At 31.2% G+C, this 23,653-nt stretch overlaps 2 protein-coding genes across 3 annotated transcripts; one reads left to right on the forward strand and one right to left on the reverse strand.

Annotated features, from left to right (window-relative positions):
* LOC124363931 (eclosion hormone-like) lies at positions 1 to 15,482 on the forward strand. 2 transcript variants are annotated; one of them, XM_046819203.1, is made up of 4 exons: positions 1 to 133; positions 5,244 to 5,425; positions 13,477 to 13,582; positions 15,147 to 15,482. In XM_046819203.1, the coding sequence occupies exons 3-4, from the start codon at positions 13,500 to 13,502 to the stop codon at positions 15,289 to 15,291; spliced, it is 228 nt and encodes a 75-aa protein (XP_046675159.1). In that variant the 5' UTR covers positions 1 to 133; positions 5,244 to 5,425; positions 13,477 to 13,499; the 3' UTR covers positions 15,292 to 15,482. The 2 variants fall into 2 exon arrangements, with proteins under 2 accessions (XP_046675159.1, XP_046675160.1); XM_046819204.1 differs by lacking the exon at positions 5,244 to 5,425 and having other exon boundaries at positions 30 to 133.
* Positions 15,483 to 17,810: 2,328 nt separating this feature from the next.
* On the reverse strand, positions 17,811 to 23,159 carry LOC124363932 (eclosion hormone-like). Its single transcript, XM_046819205.1, has 2 exons — positions 22,530 to 23,159; positions 17,811 to 19,383 (listed from the first exon to the last, which is right to left on the reverse strand). The coding sequence occupies exons 1-2, from the start codon at positions 22,612 to 22,614 to the stop codon at positions 19,136 to 19,138; spliced, it is 333 nt and encodes a 110-aa protein (XP_046675161.1). The 5' UTR covers positions 22,615 to 23,159; the 3' UTR covers positions 17,811 to 19,135.
* Positions 23,160 to 23,653: the final 494 nt, after the last annotated feature.

Here is a 23,653-nt window from a genome sequence, read left to right on the forward strand (position 1 = left end):
TGAAAGAGAGAGGGTAGTTAGTGACGAATATGAAGAGGAACCTAATGAAAACAGTGAAGAATTTGGTAAGAGATATCCAGTTAAAGACATGTCAGACGAAGAAAGAAAACTACCCTTATCAAAAATGCAAAATGTAAGAGATACTTCTAACAGTAAGTTAAAAACAGATTTCCATAAACCTATATCGTTTTCCAAGCATTGGTCCCTAGAGTATTCTTATCCTAGTTATAACTAGGATCAAAGTAAATCAAAATAGTTATAGATTTTTTATTCTGAGCATTTTATTATCCGAAGTATTAAAAAAAGTGTTAAGAGAAGTTATCTTTTATAGTTTTTTTTATGAACGAGTCATAATGGTTGAGTGGAAATAACTCGACTAAAAGTCATTTAGTGTAAACAGGATGGTAGAAATACTCTCATGAATAGAAAGTTCGGTTAATATAAACCTACTTTAAATAGTCTGTCAAGGATTTTATTTTGTCTGAAATTAATTAATGTTATTGAGTAGAATGGGTACACTGCACGCAGTCTGTATTTCAGGAATATTAGGCTTCCAACTGACTATTTAGAATATTTAGAACAGTGATATGTTTTGATTATGAAATTTCTGTTGAATTACAAACCTTTTCCGGTAAATTTTATTCATAGATTATTAAGTATTATAAATACTGATTTTTATAAGATGAGGGCAATGTTTTTAATTTTTTAATATACTTTAGGTTTATCAATATTTTAATGTAAAGTTGTTCATATATTTCCATTTTTCTTTTGTTACACGAGGTGTAACAGTTCCTAATACTTTTGCTTTTAACTTATAACCTAGTGCGGTTAAGCGTTTTCATTGGCTTAAGAAGTCTCCTCAGAAGTACTATCGACGAGACCCGATTGGCCATTGGCCTGTGTGAGGATCCTATTGAACAAAAGAAAGGTGAAAATCGGTACAACACAAGATTGGAAAACACTTTTTTTGACGGTCACAATAAAAATAATTCCAGGGTATGGAAGAATCCAAAGGAAATTTAATAATTTTAAATATACGACCGATTTGTCCACGGCCTAACCCACCTTGTCAATTTACTTGTTGATATACTTATTCTTAGTCAATAACTTGAGTTATGAATCGATAAAGCTAGATAATTCTAAAGGGATCAATAAGCCTCTTAATGTAAGTTATCCCAGTGTATGAATTCCGTGACAAATTCCGTGTGTTTTAATTCTCAATGTGTGCAATCTTTTGAAAGATCGTATTTTCAGGGTTTTTAATAATCAGTTTTACAAAATCCAGTGAGCAGATAATTTCGAAAATAAATGAAATACAAACCCTTCTTAGTTCACTTTATCAGAGCGCAGTTTTTGCAGAATGTTACATTTGGAAAATTTGGTAGTATCTTAGTATTAATACATCCACCAGGTCTTCTCCATACACTAAATACTAAATTTTGTTACAATTTACCGAAATAAAACCCACTTTTTCAATATATGTATGTAATTAAAATGTTATCAAAAGGGAGGAAAACGCTAAAACGTATATATAAATGTTTTGAATGTTTCCTAAGGTATATATTTTAAATTGATCAATCGAAAAATCTTTGGTATAAAAAGGAACATCGTCATATTCTGGCTATGTTTATAAAATTATTTCCTTATCAATTATTATCATTATTGTTTAACATTTTAAGGATGGAATTCCAAAATACCTTACTAGAGCACCTTTTAGTATGTATAGGAACAAATTTCTCCAAATGTAAAATCTGTCGACCAAGTTATACGGTGCTTTATGTTTCAGTCAGTGATGATTATAATTTACAAGTAGAAATAATATTCTGAGGAGTTTAATTTATTCAAGAAAAGTCACAGAGAATAAGTTAGATTAGGACTGTAAATAAGTGATGATTTTGCACAGTTATCACATTATATAAACTGAATTATTGTAAATATCATAGAATACTGTTCCACTAAAGATAATAAATAGACAGTTAATATATTATAGGCTGTTTTATTACTATGTCATTACCCTTGAACTTCTGTGAATAATAGTATTAAATGTAAATATAAATTTTTTGAGAGTTTTCAGAAAAGAATGAAATAACATTTATTTCCAGTTGCAATCAACATTTTCTCCCTGAATGCATGCATTCTTTACATAATTGAATGCAGTAAACTTGTGATCGTACAGAGGTACCAAATCCAATACCCATCTCTTTTGATGGTAGATTGGATGTTTTGTTGGATATGTCAACAATACCTTTCCCATTATAGTGCTGACTGATACTTTATAAAAAACGCCAGCTAAATTTGAACAAATGTAAAGTAATTTTCACAGAATGAAACAAATATTTATAGTATAATACAAATTTAACAATTACTGTACCAATATTTATATGGAAGGCTTGAATAAATAGTTTTATTACTAAACTTAAAAAAAGTATAACACATTTAAGAAATCCTTCTACAAAATGACTTCGTTCATCTAATAAGAATTTGGTTTTTACTGAAAGTCACCCATGCAAATTTAAATTATTAAAGTATTTTGGAAGTTCGGTTATTGAATTCGTCAATATCCTTGGAACATGAACGGAAATTGAACATAAATATGCAGTGGTTGCACTGATTAAGACCTCACGATGGTAATTCCAAACCAGAGATATTATTTCACCCTTAAAATAAAAAATTGATGAAAAAATCTGACAAGTCTTAGTTTAAATTTACAATTCAATGTTAGTCCTCTTGGATTTTCGTCATTATATTGAATACCTCAATATTAAATTCGGTATGAAATTACAAAATAAACCAAATTTGGCCACAAAAAAGTAGAGCATGCTCTCTGAAAAACTAATCAATATTGGAGGACGCTTTATAAAACAATTGTATTGTTGTTTAATTTATACTCTTATTTAAAATCGTAATCATACTCTGTTGTGATAAATTGAATATAGTGATCTAAACTTAAGATTATCATTCTTGAAGCTCTTGCCTTATTGGAAATGGTATATTAATTCAAACAAACTCTCCAATAACATAAAGTTTTTTTATTTTTGTGAGGCCTTTCGTACAAATTTTCAAAATTCACCGTTACTTTATTTGATTTAACTAAATATAAACTTTATTTTTATATATACATATAACATACTGTGCTGTCATAGAATATTACTTTTTTTGTATTTTTAATGACATATGTTTTTATTTAGTACAAAATTGTTTATGTTACTATTGTTATTATTACTTTCATTCAGTTGTGTGAGTCCGAAGTTGTACTCATTGAGTACGAAAGGCCTCACAAAAATAAAAAACTTTATGTTATTGGAGAGTTTGTTTGAATTAAGATTATCATTTTAGAATTTAGAGGGCTGTAATCATGTTTGAACTCGATATTTACAGTGTAGTAATAATGAATTTATTCATGTTCTAACAAAAAAAATAACCCTTAAATACACAGAAACTTTATAGGTATTTCGTTTTTACACTATTAAAACCATATGAGTTCTTTTGATTAAATTAACAGATAAAAATAAAACCTGTTATTATTCAATTTACGATACAATTGCCTTGACGCCAATAGTAGTTAGGGACTAATAAATACATTAATTATAGGGTATAGAACTTATAAAAATATCCTTATTAGATAAATTATTATTTACAGATCAATATTTGTATTAGCTGAGTGTTATCAAAATCTATTTCTTGAGGACCTTAAAAATTTCATATCTGTCTGTCTATCCGAGCGATATCTCAAAAACGATTTGACCTACTCACTTATATTGTGCATGTAGCTTAATTTCTTTATGAGAAAAATCGAGTTTGATGATGGTGCATGGTAGGCTACTCCATAGGATTTAACTGAGCAGTAGAGAATATTTTTAAATTGTTGTTATAGTTAACCATGATTGCAACTAAAAAGTCGTAGAATGGATTGACCTAAACAAACGGACTTAATTTCTAAAGAAAGCATAACGATGTTTAAAAATTTGCATATGGTTAGTAAATTCGTAATTTAAAGGTGGATTTGGAGTTTGTTTGAGGATAAAAAAGTCGACCGTTGGGCTTATCTGCATCATAAACTTATCTGCAAGGATACAGATACGAGGTTGTATAATCTAGTGAGTTTCAGTAGATTTTTTGAAGAAAAAAGTCTTTGCATGATTGCGACTTTTTTGGTACGAAAATGATTCTAATCGTCTTCGTTAAACAGACAACATACTGGGAAGGGTGTTTTCACCTCACCATATGGTGAAACCGTATGAGTTGTCGATAATGGGGCAAGTGCAACCAAAATATCTAGTCCATAGTATTTCTTTATTTACCAAGTATCTAGCAATTGAAATCCTAAAAAAACACTAGCAATATTTCTGAATACTTTATCTATGTTACAATAGTATCTCAATTTAGCATCCACAAACGATTCTTGAAAATTAAGTGACGATTGGAAATAATTTTTCCCGTGACAATTCGGGAATCCGTAGGAGAAAGATAGGCTTAGCATTCTTTTTAAAGGAAACACATTGAAAAAATATAAACATTTTTAATGCCCCCAGTTGATTTTAGAAAGCCTAAAGAAGTATAGTCTGCAAACAGGAAAATTACCATTACTGTTGGTTCAGATATTATTATCAGATATAAATAGTAAGAAAAAGACCGGAACAAAGACCAAGCCCTATGGCATACCCGTTTACACATATATATAGTGTCTGATTATATAGGAAACCTTAACCGTGCAAAAAAGTATTTGAACACCTTGGACGGAACACCGTCTGTAAAGGTAGAAGATAGACAATCGTGGTACTTAGAAATGAGTGCAAAAACAAATGTACAAAAGGGGATGAATGTGAAGAATTAAATACTTTCTTGTATAATTGTCGCATATATTGTTTTATTTATTGTACCTTGCTACAAAAAGTAAAACAATATTGGTATATTGTTTTATATGTTAAGTAAATTTTAAATCACAAACCATATATATGGTAATATAGACCACAAGTAAAATTTTAATTTATATTTATACAGTATAATACAGTTCATTTCAGTAAAATAAAATCAGATCTCAGCCAACGAGACTATTGAGATTAGTGTTAAGTAAATACAATCAGATTATTTATGTACAGGTAAACCAAATCCACGTGGATTTAATGTGAAATATCATTTAAAAATGCTGTGGATATAACTTAATCTACAAAAACATTTTATGTGCTTTGCAATTAAAACTAAAATCCTCATTACCGACACACAAAGGTTGAATTGATTGCCAGAAAGGTGGTGTAACCGCGGAAACAAAGCGGCTGGGAGCTCGGGATGGCGAGTTGGGCGAGTCGGGGTTGTGTAACTCTCGCTAATTGGCCCGGAGGGTGGGATGCTGCAGGGCTGCTGAGGGCGGCTGGCAGGGTTATAAAGTGTGGCGTGCCACCAGTGAAGCGCACTCAAGCGGTGTGCGGTAAGTACCACCTGTGCTGTTGTACAGAGCGTTATGTGAATCATAAATATTCCATAGTTTAAATATTTACCTAATTAACTCATTAATAAATTATATAAACCCTACAATTTTACATGATTGTAAAAAAATTGTTTCACATTTTTAAAAATTGTAGAAACTTACGGTACAATAAGTCGTTTTTTAACTTTGAGAAACATTTAATAGTTGAGATAAAAATATGAAATACATCTAAATAAATTAATGTTCTTTTCAATTCGACGTTTGTGTACTTATAATAATATAGAATAAAAGTTAAATTACCAGTTTGATTTTAAATTAAATTGCGTTGAAATTTATTAAAGTATAGACTTCGAAGAATCCCAACCAGTATTCCATATAGAGCTGATATAACTGTAATAATGACATTTTGCTTATGGTCATATTGATATATAAATTAATATAATTATTAAATTAATACATAGTGTTTGTATTACATATATATTGTTTTCCTTCAAAAACTTGATTAATTTTTTTTCAAAGTGAAGAATTTACACAATGCATATATTTTATAAATATAAAATATATATAAATTTATACAATGCGTGAAGGTAGTAAGCACCATATCATTTCAATACACACAATGACATATTTTATAACTTTATCGGATTTCATTACAGATAGATGAGATTTGTTTTAAAATTAAATATCGTTCATTGTGATTTCTTGAAACATTTGATTTAGTTACATTAGTATTTACCCATGTGTAAAGGATAAAAATAAATTTAACGTAAACTGAAAACCGTTAATAAACAGTTTATAGATGAATGTTGTAAGCACCGCTTCCCACGAGGGTTTCTCCACACGATACTCGTTTAACAGTGACGTTATCAGTCACACACACCAGGATATCACGGTATCTCTAACCAGTCATCAGCCAGGGACGTTTATGGGAGAAACTAACTCTGCATTCTATGACACTTTTGGGCTCAAACGGAGAAACGATCGGAACCCGATAATTTAATAATATATTTTTATAACGAGTTGGGTGTTTGAAAAACTTAAGAAGAATTTTCAAGTGATGAATTTCTAGTAGTATTATAGCCGTCTAGTAGTATTTAAACAAATTGAATAATTTGTTTAAATTTTGTGATTGAAGAATATAGATTTTAAAAATCGTATATGATTTTTTAAATCTTATAAAGTGTTATAAATGTTTAAATCTTATAAATCTTATATTATAATAAAATACCTTTTATTTAGTCCAAAACTTAACAAAGGTAAATTTCCCATTTGCTGAAACAATCAATAAAAAGTGAAAAAAGATACGCAAACCAATCCGAAACAGTAAAAAAAGTCATACACGACTTAAAATGTATTGAGTAACATTATATTTTTTCCCACCAGGACAGCCAGAAAAAAGGAGAGGTTTGAATCCATGTTAGTTTTTATGTTGTTTAACGAAAATAAGTAACGGAAAGTGGAAAAAAGGAAAATTGCTTAAGCAAGTATTTATTTATTAATATTACACAGGATGTTAGTGACAAATTAACGAGAAGGTGTTAATTTTAAATATTAAAAACTACAAACCAAAAACGCTGAGAGAAAATTTATGTTACTAAAGATGTTACTAATTTATGTTACTCATGTTCACTAAAGATCTGCTTTGCTATCTAAAACCAAGGCTCCACTCATCTTTAAAGTTTTTACATTTGAACACCAAGAATATGTCAGGACTTAGTGAAACAAATGCCATCAAGGAATTTAGCATGAAAGTACAGGTCCAATAAAAAAAGGCTTGAGTGATGACTTCTAAGGCCCCAAAACCTTTTAATCTGGTGTGATGACATATCGTAACATTCTGACAATCAAGACAAAAGTTACTTAGTTCAGGGTTTGTTCAATTAATTGGTCAAAAAGCCAACGATACCAAAGACTCAGGACTCAGTATTTAGTCCTGTAAACGGGATAATCCTCTCATGCCTATTAATTGTATCAAGAAGACGGTTTTTTAAACGGATGTGCCTCTAATGTTCTTTTTATTACGTCCAAATGCAGTAAGGATAATGGCATATTCTTTTCGTAAAACAATTAGATTTCTGCAAGGTTTGGAAAATTTGTTTACCGTTCGATACCAACACCACTAAGATTGTAATTGTGAAATATCGACACTAGCCCTATTTAATTTCGAATTAATTGAAAAGCTTGCAAACTTTCGTTAAAAGAGTATATGACCTACTTCTGAATAGGTCATAATGTTTTATTTGACGTTACTTTGCCTTTTATTAATAAACTAAAGAAATGCAGGTAGAATGATCTTTAGGATGTTTCTGAAGACTAAAGGAGAAATAAACATGAGGGTTAGAGGAGCTCTATAGGAACATACGAGACTAATGGCTAAGAAAGTTCAGAGCATAGAATTTGAAAGCTCCAAAAAGAACACGACAATTTCCAGGTATTCCTTAGGTTATATATCTTCGTTAGGTTATATAATCGTTAGGTATTGTCTAACCTTCAGCGTTGGATAATGATTCTTCATTTCAGTTTTATTAGTATGTTTGAATTAAATCAAAGGTGGAATATGAGAACGATGTAGAAGGGCCCTGCTGATTTCAGCTTTTGAAAAAAAACCCATAATATATTGATATTTGTTTTTGCTCTACAATAGATTTATCTCTGATATATCTGAGTGACTGCCATGATCCTTTTGAGAAACCCCTATTGAAATCAATCTCATAATGTCATGGACGCTGTGCATACGAGTTGTGGATCCCATCTGAAACACAAATCTTTAAACATCCAATCATTATGCTTCTGATTAAATGGTATTTACGCATTTTGATAACTGAATCTAAGTTCTATTTTACTTAAAGGCATAAACGGTGATATATTAGGAATTAATTTAGTTTGCTAATTTCAGTCACTTACACTTCATAATTCATGTCTGACAATGCCATCTCTGTTAGAACGACACATTTACCATTCCTGCATGTAGAAATAAATTCTAAATCACCCAAGAAAGCAAAACGGTTTAATCTCATTGGTGTACGTGATTGCTAAAGTAAACCATAACGTAGCTGAATTAATTACTTGACTTCAGTACTGAAGAAATCACACCACTTTCGCACATTTATGGGCAATCTAAGAACGAAAAATTATATTTTTTTATAATATTTAATTCAAGGTAGGGGACAAAATATAGTACAAAGCAAATGAATTTGCTGAAAGGTTTCACTTAACAAGAAACATGGTTACATCAGCCAACAAATTACCCGCAAATGTCACTTTTAAAAAAAGTTTAGTTTACATATTTATTAATTAACAACCTTTAATCTTATTCAAACGCCTTCTTTTTACATTAAGCTCCCAAGCATGTTAATTAAAAACCAAACAATAAGAGCACTTTTCCAAAACCTGCTAAGTCCAAAAAGGTAATTTTTCAGGAAACCCCGTTTTTATCAACCGCTCATTTATCAGATTACTTTGCACCATATTAAGTTAAAAGAAGTACTTACTTATTTAAATATTTGAAAACATGATTTTTTTTTAAAAAAATTTTAAATGAATTAAGTCAATTTTTGAGAAGGCTTTTTCCAAGGACTTAGTGATGTTTGGAAAAAAACGTGGGAATTAGAAGTATTTGGAAAAATGTTTTTAATACTAAATTAGGTGTTCCCCAGTAATAACATACTAACAGGATTTATTTAAAAAAATTAAACTTAGCTTTTACAATATAATATTTCATTGTCAAAGACTTTACAGAAAAGGTTCCTGTTCGTCATAAACTACTTCGGAATGATCTTGCACTGCCACATCTGAAACTACGTCTTGAAGTGCTTTACCGTAGTATTTGCTGGTCCTCTTCAGATAATTGAACAAATTTCAAAAGTTCTTGCACAATCCTTTTTCTTTTTTTCACTGATGTGATTGCTTTCATTTACAACATTGACCAGCCTGTAGAGTGAAGTCCAGTTTTTTAAGAAATTCTTCTTTTTGATTTCATGCTTACTGTAATCTCCAGAGTAGCTATTTTTAACAAATATACAGCTTTCTCCCTTTTCATATTTGAAAACACGCTGTTCTATCATTGAAAAAGGCATTTGTGTTTTAAAAATGGTATCTGCATTCTTTTTCAAATGTAATACCTTCCAGTCTCTACCTAAAATGTTTTTAGAGTGCCATGTTCCTGCAAAATATCGTGGTATTGCTGCGGAGAAATTATTTTTTCCTTACTCCGGTAATTCTTTTCTTTTCTTCCAAACACACGATCTGAGGGCATGAAACTATGGCCTCTTATAGGGAAAACATGTTTTTTTTTTTCAAAGATCTTACTCCTTTGTACATAATCAAGAAGTAATCCCACCATCGTCGAATTTTTATTTTGACTTGACGCTGCATCTGAAAACAGTCGAAGAATTTTGGGACCAGAACCTTCATGGACTGTCTCCTGATATTTATCCTCTAAGTGAGACAAAAAATGATAAAAGAGCAGAAGCAACTTCATTTGATCCTCTTCCAGACTGGTCTTCAGTCCATGAATAGATAAATGTGTTATTTTTATCTTGGATATCTTCATGAACAATAAAGGTTAGGTTATATAACCATATCTGACGAGCATAAAATGTTTCGGTTACTCTTACTCATAGGCAATGGCCTGATTTTGTTGCATGTCGAATGCAACCTTTAGGACTCCTTCTCCATTATTTTCAAAATTTCATAAAACTTTTTTTGCTCGGAATTTATGAAGTCTATACTGACCCAATAAGTTGGCTTTTTTTTGGCTGGAGATTTTGAACACTTCATTTTTAATTTTATTTCTTCACAAAAAGAACATACATCTGCTTTAGGATTCACAAATCCTATATTGAATTTTTTCTGAAAAATATCATAAAATTTGTTGTACGATGCTACAGGCAAGGACTCTTTTCGCCTTATTCCTTTCCACAGCCGCCACATTGTTTTAACCGATAAATCTGGGGGCATATACACGCGAACACTCTTACATCTTCCATAAGGCTTTCTCGACATTTTAAAGTTTTTATGTATTCTATGATGGAGGATGTTGTACCAGTATCTTATCAATTTTTGACGTGTCCCTCCTCTTTTTTCTTTCCTATCTGTGCCAACAGCACTAAGGTGTTTTGATATACCATTTAGGCGAAATCTACTTATACTGGCCAAGGAAGAAAAGCTTTGAGACATACCCGCAACATTTGCACAGATTTCTTTCTTACAACGTATTGAGTAAGTAGCCTAGGTCTAGGATCTTTCTTCTCTAAGGCCTTTTTAGGCCTATGGCGTTTTGGCTCCACAATCATAATATATTTCATAAGGAAAATTGTCCTGTTCAACTTTAGACCGATTAGATATAGAATTTTGCTATCTTCTTCTACCTCGTCCTGGAAGCACAACCTGAGGGCTTATAAGCCCTTCTAATCAAAATCAAAATCACTCATACTAAAGTTTTTAAAAGAATAAACTTAAAAACTGGAAACATAAATGCAACACACTGGCAGCTTAAAACATCAACAAGTGAGGTTATGATTATTACTGCTATACCGCATAATAGCTTGAGTCAGTCAGCTGTTGTCCTGTATTGCGCATGCTTCTGAACATGGTGAGTTTTAGGAAAAAACCTCTGAGGGACCTAGAAAAGTTTTGGAAAAAAAATCTGTTTTTCTTTTATTAAAATAAATGTGACTAAGAGGGTTTAGGAAAAAGTTATTATAATGCATAGTAGAGCTTGTGAATGTTTAATAATGTGTAGTGATAGCAAACTCAATTTATAAAAAAATGGGCTTAGCAGTTTTTGGAAAAGAGCTCTTCAATTAAAATTTTAGGAAATATAGAGATTGCATAAAAAGCTAGGATTTTTTAAACATTCCGGTTTCATATTCCATCATAAAAAAATTAAACATGATAAGATTTTGTGCTACGCTATTCCGATTATTTGGAATAAATAAACAATAGTAGTAAGCGATCGTTGCTGTAAACCGACTTTACCACATGCTTTACAAACTCGATTGGAAATAAATATTTGATGTTTGCAATAAAGCAAGTAATATACACACCTCTAAACTGGTAGAGATTGGTATAAACAATGTCAAATGGAATAGGTTTATTAAGATAGAGACTTCATACACCTACTACTACTACTATACTACTACTACACTAGCAGATGTTCTCGGAATCAGAAATTTGCTTATGATAGTATTAAGGTAGGGACATAAATATTATTTATTTCTTCATAAACATATTTCAAAGGCTGTATTTCGTCTTTTTCTTATTAAAATGGTGTTACTAAAAATCTAAATTGGTTAAGAAACGATTAAACGAGAAGATCGTTCTATCCAATTTTTAGTACGAGTAGTTAATTTAACCATCCATTTAGGATACTTTCAGATCATTATACTGTGATGCATTCGTTTTTTATAGAGTTCTGCATAACCAAGTGAAAATATAGATTTAAGAGTTCCGAGGTGTATCTTTCACATGAGAAATCTGTTATTAGATCATATTTCAGATTATGTAACATGAGAAGCAAAAATTTGTGAAACAGGTTTAGTAAGTTGGGTTTTTTAGATAATGAATTTTACTTTGTTATTAAATATACGAAAATGATAAGTGACCTTCGTGGCATATTATTGCATTCAGTTGACTTGCCAAACGGTTTTCAAGTGTTGCACTTGATTGCGGTTCTGACCTTGATTTTTTTTAAGTTATTATAATAAAAAGTCATTAGGTAATTATGAAAATTTGGGTAGATGTATATTAAACTGCATTTTTTTTAAATTAAATAATTTAAACAAAACTTCAAAAAACTTATTTACTATGAGATATTTCATATTTTACAAAATCCAAATTTTGAAATAAAAAATTATATATATATATATATATATATATATATATATATATATTGTAAAAACAAAAATAAATATTTTAATTGTGTCTATGCATTACACCTTAACTTTATAAATCACCAAAATTAAATAATTGGAATAGCTTATACTGTACACTACAATTTTCCCCACCCAAAAATTTAGTATAGTGATACATTTTAAGTTAATGTGATATACAATTTTAAAGATCCATTTAACTCAAACCTAGTTCTTGGTGAACTTTTTCATGAAGTATAATTTCGTGATTTATAATGCTGTAATGTCTATATATTGGGGCAAAACATAAACTTGGTTTACTGTGAAGGGTAAACTCTTTGAGAAGGTGAAGATCTCTGATAAATGCTTTTCAATCCTGGGCATGAAAGTAATTCAGTTCTCGTGCCCACTCTGACTCGAAGAAGCTGAAGGAGCGTGATCCTCCTCATGGAATCACGACAGAAGGCTGCCTCATTCCTCAAACTTAATCACACTGAATATCTTGTCACTCCGAAGGTAGCGCAAAGGTCTTTTTTAATTACCTTAACACTAAATTAAATGACGAATATCCTCATATTCTTGTCCTAGGCGAACATGCATCAATGTCAGTTTTGCATTTAAACTTTTTAAAGACCTGACAGAATAGCCATTTTATCACGGCCAAGAGTTTTGTTAAATGACACTTAGATTTTGGGACGTGGTGAACGTCTATTTGAAGAGCTGTGATAGTACGATATTTTAACTAACAGGCTGTGCAGTTTATTATTGGGTACTATACTATTAAGAGTCAAATGATTAATGAATGGTAACGAAGGAGGTTAAACTCCTAAACTACTTGCCTTCCAGTCGTTTACTGAAATTTAACTTCTAATTCCAAATATTATTTTCTACACAAGCATGAGCGACAAGGACTCTATCAGAAGACTCAGTTTTATTGGTTTAGACGTCAGTGGCAATAAAAAAAACTATTTCAATACAACCCTAATAATATATTATTAAATACACTGACTGGTCTATACGGGGTTGAACACATTGCTTTCCCTATCTACCTGCGAAGTAAAGCGTCGGCCGCAGTAAACGTGTTAAACTACTGTAGAATAACTGTCTGGTTATAATGCATCTAGTTGTATGTCTTCAGCGCTAGTCCTAACTACAAATTATTACTTTCCACATTGCTGAGATAATGTTTCTATGCTTTAGTGTACGCATGGTAACATCTGAGGATGGAACTCAGACTGGCCGTGTACACCATTCTCGCGTGTCTGGTCACAGAGGTCACGCTCACCAGTATCTCTGTCTGCATCAAGTAAGTATTGCTTTAGAGTACGTATGGAACTCAGACTGGCAGTGTACACCATTACCGCTTGTAATCAGTATCGCTGTCTTTATCTAGTATGTATTACTTTCAAGTCTTGTTGTGATCTGGACCTTTATAGTGTATTTAGTCAAAAGGATTCAAATTACCAATTATCAATTTTCTCCTAAAGGATCTTGATTACTCTCAGGCCACCAAACTGCAAACGACTTCATGTTGTGGGTAGGAAATTTATGAAAAGATAAGAAGTTAAGGGGAGTCGGGAGCTCCATTTAAGCCCATGCTAAATTCTCAAACTTTAAGGAACATTTACAAAAAAACTATAAATGATAGCACTTAGAACTTTTTTTTCTTGATAAAGCACAACAATATACATATTTTAACACAAGATTTTTGTAAAAAAATAGTTTTTGGATTTACGTGCAATTACGTGCTTGTTTATTACTTAGACTTAGATGGTTGACAGTAGAGATATCTTGTAATTAAAGCATCCTTCATGATCGGATATCAGGGATGGTTCAAAAATAAACTTTACTGTAAAAACAGAACACTTTAAACCATATAAATAACCACAACATACAAGTCCAACGCTGTAGATACAGAGTAAATTTAAAGGAACACGTACTATTAGAGTTTTAAGAAAACTTTAAAGTGGATTATTACATAATATGTATATATTATATACATGTAGTTTTAGAAAATTTTTTTACATGGAATATATTACAAGACATGATTAGAAAGTTCTATTCAGTCGGTTTCACACTGAGAAGAACTATTTAACCACCTATAAGGATTTATGGAACTTTGAGGAATACACTTTCATAACACCGTATTTCTAGAACTGAATTATTTTGATCTAAACAGAACACAGTCAACCTACTCAAGGAAAATAGAAAAAAGACTATATATTCTGAAAATAGCTTTAACATTAACTGTGTAAAATTACAATTATGTGGGCGATGATAGTACAATTCCGATTGAGAATAAGAATAAAATAATTTAAAATAATAAAAATTTGAAATTGACATCTCACGGATCTGTCATTACTATTCTTTAAATAATTAATGGACATATAATTCACAATAGAATGCAATTAGTAGTATGTACTTAAATGTTAGCCTTAAAGTTACACAGAGTATAGCAAAATATGATGTGTCACTTTCATTTAAGCACCTGATTAGATGTTAAGGAGTTGCATGTTGTTAATCACAAATTGTACTTGACACTGGGATTTAAGAGATAATGATTGGTAGGTCCAATTCACTGGGGAGGATTATTGCTGATGAATCCGTTTTGCAAGTGTAAGTCTGCAAAGTTTGTACATTTCTGTCCGTTTTGACTGGTAGGGGCTGGTACTTTGGAATCCTCCTCTTTGTTAAATTTAGCGTAACTAAAAGACTGTGCAATGGCAATACATTTTACTATAATTCCGCGGGAAAGTTCTCATAGGATTAAGTGCTTTGAGTCCCTAGTGAAAAGTGTTACCTATTATAAAACGGAGCTACTTATTCTGTTAGATTAACATTTATAAAGAATCCACTGTCTGTTATTGCAGCAACTGCGGTCAGTGTAAGGAGATGTTGGGAAGCTACTTCAACGGCCAGGCCTGCGCCGAGTTCTGCCTGGCCACGGACGGCTTCTTCTCTCCTGACTGCAACAATCCCACCACCGTCAGGAACTTCCTCAAGAGACTCCACTAGCATACCCCACTCGTCTACGCCGCATCCTCTGAGTACTCAGCGGCTACAGAGGAGCGGCTAGAATATTGCAGTGTACTGTTTAACACTAGTAACATATCTGTATCTTGTCGACTTTGGCAATCCAACCTCGAATAAGAATAAGGAAAATATTTTATTACAATTCCTAGATTACAATAAACCTATGTAATTCATTCAATAGCTTTATTTCTCCTATTTTTATTACACATATGAGCTACAAATTAATCATATCGACAATCTACATCATTTGCTGAAGATATGAAATGAGATCTTGAAATAAGTAGTGATTATATGTTGCATATTACCTTGAACCCATTATAAAACATTAAAACGTGCAGTTAATGTCCATCGGCCATTTATGTGTATTTTGAAGTTCAAGAATAATAATAATGCACAGTAAATTTTGTTTAACTGATACATATTTGCTGTAAAATTCATTTAAAATATGTATTTATATAGAAGAACGAATTAAAATGAATATGAACTAACTTGAAAGAATAATAGGATTTCATAATTAGCCGTAATGAAATATATTGTCCTATCTCACAAAAACCGAAATATCACGATTTAAGAAATGGTATTTTTTATGTACAAGTATCACAACGTAGAAAACTTAGGCAAATAATACGTAAAAATCAACATAATCAAATCAACAAAGTTGTGTTATAACAAAAATAAAAAAAAAAACTTAGTAAATGTTGTACATGCTTAATCAGACGAGAATTTCAAAAAGAGATACACGTTACTGGATCCTATGTTTTCGTATGCTTTATTAAATGACGTTCGTAGTTTACGTAATGTTTTAATCGGTTACATTCTTTAGTTCTTGAATACATGGTTTAAAATATTACGTTATAACTAATATTACATATTTTCAAGGTTTAAGAAAGAGACGTAAACTGTGAGTCTAACGAGTAATGCGATACTCATTAAATTCTGCTTGTTAAGCCAAAAAAACCGCAACGCTAGCTAATCAGTGAATTTTATGTTTAGAACAGTAATATTGTTTCATTGTGTGTACTGCATGTAGCTGCGGTTCTTATAATAAAACTGTTTGGATTGCATTGTTTGCGGGTCCAATTTAAGTTCGGATTTTGTCCTATTTATGCGAATATTAAGTAATTATATCCAATAAATATAATAGTTGGAAAAGTTTGTGAAGATGTTTAGCTGGTTGATGCTGAATCACAGAAAATTAAGTGGACAGATTTAAGCAGAATTTGGCGTGTATGCAACTACAGAGAACGTGTCTAATTGATATATGGTCAAGTAAAATACAGTGTCATCGAAAAATAATGCCTAGATTTAATAAAAATTATAACATCAAAACCTTTCATGTTAAATGAGTAATTCTTTCACTGGACGATAACTGGTGAACTCAAGTTTTGTTTTTAGTTCGTCTGATTGTGTTTCCCTGTCTTTGTGATGCGCAGACAAGCTGCGCAATCGCCAAGGTCAGCCGGCCACAGACGCGCCGCCGCTCAGTACGATGTTGACCGTACATGTATGTCCAACAAAAAGCACATTCTAAGACTACAACCTTTAAATTACCTTTAATAGATTTTTAATGACAGTTAACGTTAAAATCTAGGCATTATTTTTCGATGACCCTGTATGTTTGCCTCCAGATATATGTTGATGCTGACAAATTATGAATATTATAATGATTAATTATATGCTTATAATGCTTGGTTTTACTGAGAATATAAAATATTATACACAAAGTTTAATGTTTTGTCCACTTTGTTGTATATGCTGAGCTGCGTCGTTAAAGATTATACAAAAATTCGTATAATCTTAAAGTACTTTAAGTTTCATTGAATATTTATTTGTTAATGAAGCACATTTTACTACATTTAATTTAGGATAAAAGAATCATCACGAATACCCTACTGTAGAGGCTTTGATAGCCTCTTACGATAACCGCAAGCGAAGAATACGTTGTACATTTCTTATCATTATTCTATGGTACTGTAGGTCATTTTTTTGATTCTGATCTTCACCACCCTACCTTCTGTTTCGTGCCAATATCACACGTCCAAGTTGTAAAATAATTGTTGTGTCCAAAGAACTGAAATACTGAAAGTGCTTATCTTATTTATGGAAAAATATAGGATTTGTTTAAAGCGATCTCATATATAAGATCTCTTGGGTATACATGCAATTCTTAGCACAGTACTGTGGTATTAAATGGACAGAGATATTCATCGGTAAGCCGAGAACACTCTTATTTAGTATCATTATATTATAGAGCAACGTGATACCACTTTAAAACCATAAAGTTGTTCCAATAAATGTGACCAATAATTAAGTAACTAAACACTTACTTAATTCTCAACCAGTTCTCAAGTAATTAAACTCCCTAACACTGCTTTCGTGTTTCATGAAAAACAAACAATACCCAATGTTTCAAAATATAGTAGTGAAATGAAAAATAAACATTCATCGTTATTGTCAACAGCTTTATTTCTGATAACACAAAAATTTCACATTAAGGCAGGCTGAATGCTCTTCAAAGCAATTACAAACGCACTATACATAATACAACACAATGATCTAAACTTTCTACAATGAAATAATTGACTAGTTCTTATTCGTAAATGCATTGTAAATATCTTATGACTAATGCAATTAATTTATTATTATTATTAACAGTAAGTTATGTTACTGCAGTAGTGGAGGGAAATTATTCATGGAATTTAAACAGTATTAGGTATTCTATATTTTTATTTCATACGGCTTACGTTATTAATCTAACTTCAAAATGTATACTGTGCATTAATGGTGAAATAATTAATTTTACTTTAAAAGTTGAATAGATATACCTTTCTCATATTTGAATGAAATTTAAGAATCAATTTATAGTTAAAAAAAGTCAATACAATTTTTTAACTACCATAGGTGATATCTAGTTTCTGTGTAGATAATAAAAGGACGACTTTTAAAGTTTATTAAAAAAAAATTGTTAAAGTTTCTTTAGGGAATATATATTACGCTCGATAAAGTAAGGCATGTGGGATTATCGTTATTATTGTACTAAATAAATTGCAAATATTTTAAAACAATTGAGGTTTTTTCATATACGATGGGAGTAATTTAAAGTGAAAGACAAGAAATATAATATTTACTTCTTCAGTTATTGCACACTCGTTTTTGTTTAAAGCACGTACACACTCTTAAGAATAAATTACATATATAGACCAGAAACGCAGTGGCATACAGCAATACCAAACAGTGAATTTTGCACCTGATATAAAAATCACGTGCATTCTCTTTGTCAGCCTATATATTTTTGTAGTTTTTGTAAATAAAAGCGAGGATTTTTAAAGACTAATCTAATGCAAATAAAAAAGCATAACACATGATTAGGATTATACATAATACCTGTACAGGTTTTCACTGAATACCTTATTAGACATGCTAATAACAAAAGGTATATCTAATCATATTGTATCTGTTTGTCAAATAAGTATAATGTTTAGCATAATAAAGTAGCCTTCTACCTGTTTTCACAAATATATCATAAGAATAATTGGTTGAAAACAACTAAAAAAATAGTTATATAGATGGCACTAACGTCATAGGGTGGCTTTTCAATGTACGCAACAACTTGGTGAAGTGATAAAGCGCCTACAAGAAACTCTATCAATTTTTAATACTACATCTGACAGACAATAGTATCCGCTTACTTACAAAGCAACCTTTGACAGTAATACATCACACGCTTACATTAGCTATATGGGTTGCTTTTAGCACCTAAGCGGTAGCACAGTAAGAGACGTCTTCTTGGCTCCATAGACTCCAAGGCTCCAGATCTCCAGCAGCTCTACTCGAACTTGTTGAGGAAGGGAGCGATGGACGCTACGTCCTCGCAGTCCGGTATCAGCTTGCCCTTGAACTTGAGGCAGGAGTCGGCGCACAGCTGGCCCTCGAAGTAAGAGCCGAACATTTTCTTGCACTGCGCACAGTTGCGGATGCACGTGCCGATATTGGCCGGGTCAGCACAGACGGTGAGCACAAGAGCCGTCAGCAGCAGAACACACAGTACGGTCTTGGAGGCCATGTCAAATAGTGCTGCAAAACAATGTGTTACTAATACATAAGTGGTTTCATACAACACTAGTAATTGTAAAAACTAAATATTTCGCAACGATTTTATATCTATATAGTATTTACAAAAAAGTATGAATTTAGTTAATTTATAATTATGTCTCTTTTTAAGATCTTTCGCCGCTTTGTACCAGTTATGCCGCTTTGTAATATTATAATGAAAATAAAGGTTTACGGTTTTTATTGGTAATGGAATAGCCAAACAAGATGCTATTAGAACTTTAATGTGATACGAGATACAAAAACTACCTTTAATAGTAATGGTTATTTAAATGAATAGGTATGTCAAAAATTACTAAAGTATTGTAGTTTTCAACACGACTTCAATGAATACGTCTTTAAACAGATTAAATTGTTTTGAAGAATTTTAAAAAAAATAATACATACAAAAAGCTTCAAACACTGAATTTTATTGCCAGACAGAGGTAAAACTAGAATAGAAGAAACTATTCCAAGCATACTTATTGCGTACATGTATGCAAAGTAAAACTAGCCTCACATAGTGGCTGTATATTATTTTTCTAAATTCAGGAGTCTAGCAGTTATATTTCCGGTTTTATACGTGATTTTGCTTTGATAAATAATCACACACGTTGTCCATTTCCTTTTTATTGCATACATAGTACCAGTACAGCTTACACAGTTCTTACAGAAACAAAAATCGCAACTCTAAGACCATGAGACATCGAGGGAATTATTTGGTGTCTTTTTGAAAAATTTGTTTTATTTCACAAAAAACTTTAAGACCATTTCGGGGGCCTCCCTCACAACTTATCACGTCGCCACGGTTAAATTGCTGGGATTCACGGTTTTCTGATAATTTATTTCTTTTGGCCAAATAAAGGAACTTTCGTTTCGTTTCTCGATCTATAATAACTATAATACGATTGATCAGACTATTTCTGTACAGAATTAATGAAATAGTGCACCTGAATTCTTAACATTATATTTTTGCTGTAGGATAAAAAAACAAGATTATAATTGACTTTTTCGGACTTAGCGTATTTATTAAAAAGGAATAAAATATTTATTTTAGGTTACCAAATAACTTATCCAGAAAAACTATCTTCTTAAAAACTTACAAAGATAAATCTATAATAAAATTACAGTGAAAATTAAAATCTTACATATAATATAAGCTAATGTTAGTAAAAGTAAAACCCAGACCAGAATGATACTGTAACGGTAAATTTGTTACCTTCAGATTATGGTCACGTGATGCGGAGGTCACCCACTCTTATAGCATGGCGATGGAACTCGGAATATTTTTGCAATAAGGATGAGGAAGGATAAAGGAACTGCTCTCAGGACTGGTTGGTATAAAGATGCAAAACGTAAATCAACATTAAACCGAATAACATGATTTATTATGTTAGGGCATTATTATAGATGTAGCCTCGAAACGGGTTTTATATAAATATAAATAATACACCTTTTAACGGGTTTTTATAGATTTTATTTTGTACAATGTAAATTTCGAATTCAAGGAATTCATCAATAGGTACTTGCAGGTACATCATCAGAACCTACAAGTACCTGATGATGAATTCGTTGGAATCGAAATGTACATTGTACAAAGTAAAATCGATCAAAAAGTGTTAAAAGGTTTATTATTGTATATTTAATGTGGCAGTATAATCCTTTCTGAAGTATGATTTAGTTTATATATACACGTATAAATAAATAAATATATACATATATTTCAATCAATTTGGGCTTTGGTATTATTAATTTAATTTGAACTAAAATAGTTCTGATTTTAGGAATATGTATTAAAAACAATTTGTGTAACATAACCACATAATGTTTTAGTGTATATGTACACACGTTGTACAGTACATAAAATATATAAAATATATCGAAATAAATATGACAATGTAACAAAATTATGCATTAAGAACGCGAAAAAAGTATTACCGCTTAGTTTTCACAACAACTGAGGTTTTAAAATAAAGATCGTAAAGTTTTAGTCGGCAAAACATCTGGAAACCTTACTAGCGTCCCTTGGGCGTGTTACCTAATTAGAGCCTGCAACTGAAGGGGTAGACAGACATTTTTACTGTCATAATACTTAAGGTTTGATAAGGTATGTTCTAAACATATAAAACAACCTATAAAAAATCGTGTAATCTCAATTTTGAAACACATATACCGTTCAAAGTATAAAACATCACCGTTGTCTTCTGTGAAATGTATTCTGTCCTCTAAGATACTGGGGGAAAAGGATGTTTTTAAAATGAGTAGTAGATATTTATTACAAAAATAGTACTATTTAATCTATTCTAATACAAGCTTCCAATCTGTTCAGAAAATCATATACAACTCGAGTAAAATTTCATTTTCGATTTCTTAAAACTAGTCTGCAATTGATAATTTAAAGTATATCAAAGTTGGATTATTTGAATGGCGTGGTTGAAATCATAAACCCTTTACTTAAATATGTTTGAAAGATGCAAATACAGAAATGGTGATAGTTTAATCAAACCTTTACATCCTATGAGGGGATAATTTTCTGAGCCGTCTGGACACACATTTCTGCAAGTGGCCATCTTTTTACAAATAGTATCTTATGAAATGAATTTATGTAACTATGAAATAATATAATTTCATATACTAGGTTTATATAGCTAATTTGAACACTACCAGTTTTGCGTTAGTTACCCTGTATTAATTTCAATGTATTGAAATCATTTTAAATAGAAAATTTCCCATTCAAAAATTAATTATTGGTGTTACAGTTACATTTTAATCTGTTATTTAAGCATACGCTCTCGAAATGCGCAAATGATCAGAGCGTTAGCCGTTTTACAACATAAAATAAAGTGAAGGTTTTACAAATATTTTACAATAATAACATTTTTAACTTGAAAAAATATTTAATTTACGAGTATAAAAGAATTTAGTACCCCTAGGACAAGAAAAATAGTCAGGTTTTAGATGGAGCAAGTCTTAGTTATATTTAATAATACATTCTATTTTGAAAAAACTCTTTTTTTCTCTGATAAATGAAGAACGCAACTTAGTGATATATATTCCAACAATATTTAAAATAAACTTGGAACTTATTGTAAAACATTAAGTAAGTATATAAATAAAAGTGAGAAAAATACCTGTTGGTCTGTGGAGTTGGCGCTGAACAGTGGCAGGCCCAAGCAAGGTCCCTGCTATATACCACAGGCCCGCACTCCTGGACATCTAAGTAACTGAGTTATCGCTTCAGGGAGCCTACTCCACTCGATAATGCAGTTTCTGGCCACATTTCCAGGTATCAAATCAGATCTAAGTTCTATGCTAAATTAGATAAGTGAGTGTGTTTCCAAAACGTTTACGGTATTTGCTAACAATCTTAGTTACCATTGTCTCTCCTTTAATAATTTTTAGATGATTTTTATTTCGGTATTTTTACAAATAAATGTGTTTTTACATTGAATTGATACAATAATAAGACGCATAAAGTATATTTTAAGTGAATAAATGTCTAACTAGTAGTTGTAACATTATGGTGTGGTCACGTGATGAATGTAAAATAAAAATATTGTTATTGATCATAAATATTTTGAGATAAAAAGTAATAGTTGAAGAGTTCCTAATAACTAAATACTACGGTCAATAAACAAAACTGCAATGTAACTGTGTTAGATAAGATGCTTTACTCCATAGATATATCGTATGAGGATCGCTTTGATGTGTGCAAAAGGTTTTCTATATATTTTTATTTCTGTATAGATTTTAATTACCTCTGATATAGGCAGATCGGTAAACTTATTCTTTAATGTTTAAAAGCCTACAATATTTTTTTTATATTTTTCATTAGCACTATACGTGCTTAGAGTTTGAATCGGTTTACTTTTAAATTATGATTTCTCAAAATAGAAAATATAGTCATCAAATATATTAGTAATATTTAAGTATTTGATCTAAAACTAAAGAATGTTTCATTTAGTAATAAATACATCACACACAAACCTGGAACAAGAAAATATATGCGCTGATATACACCAAGCAAAGTATGCTGCGAATGTAAAAGATGTGCTCTTGTGAGCGGTTGGAAAAGGAATGTTGGTCGGTCAGAAATGCTAATGCTGAACAGGACATTCATATGACAGTTTATTTAGACTTTCCGGCAAGATGACGATAGCAGTTCACTCTGGTCTGAGACAAGGTCAACACAACTGGTCGTAGGAAATAACATGCCCATTCACGTCATATTGTCAATCTCTGAGATGTGCATACT

This window comes from Homalodisca vitripennis, chromosome 5 (assembly GCF_021130785.1).
Source record: "Homalodisca vitripennis isolate AUS2020 chromosome 5, UT_GWSS_2.1, whole genome shotgun sequence".
Classification (NCBI taxonomy): Eukaryota; Metazoa; Arthropoda; class Insecta; order Hemiptera; family Cicadellidae; genus Homalodisca; species Homalodisca vitripennis.

Excerpts from the sequence above, each read along its gene's own strand:
- LOC124363932 (XM_046819205.1), bottom strand. The coding sequence starts at position 22,614 with ATGTCCAGGAGTGCGGGCCTGTGGTATATAGCAGGGACCTTGCTTGGG. Across the intron at positions 19,384-22,529 it reads CCAACTCCACAGACCAACAG|CACTATTTGACATGGCCTCC; the intron begins GTATTTTTCTCA and ends ATTGTTTTGCAG.
- LOC124363931 (XM_046819203.1), top strand. The coding sequence starts at position 13,500 with ATGGAACTCAGACTGGCCGTGTACACCATTCTCGCGTGTCTGGTCACA. Across the intron at positions 13,583-15,146 it reads AGTATCTCTGTCTGCATCAA|CAACTGCGGTCAGTGTAAGG; the intron begins GTAAGTATTGCT and ends CTGTTATTGCAG.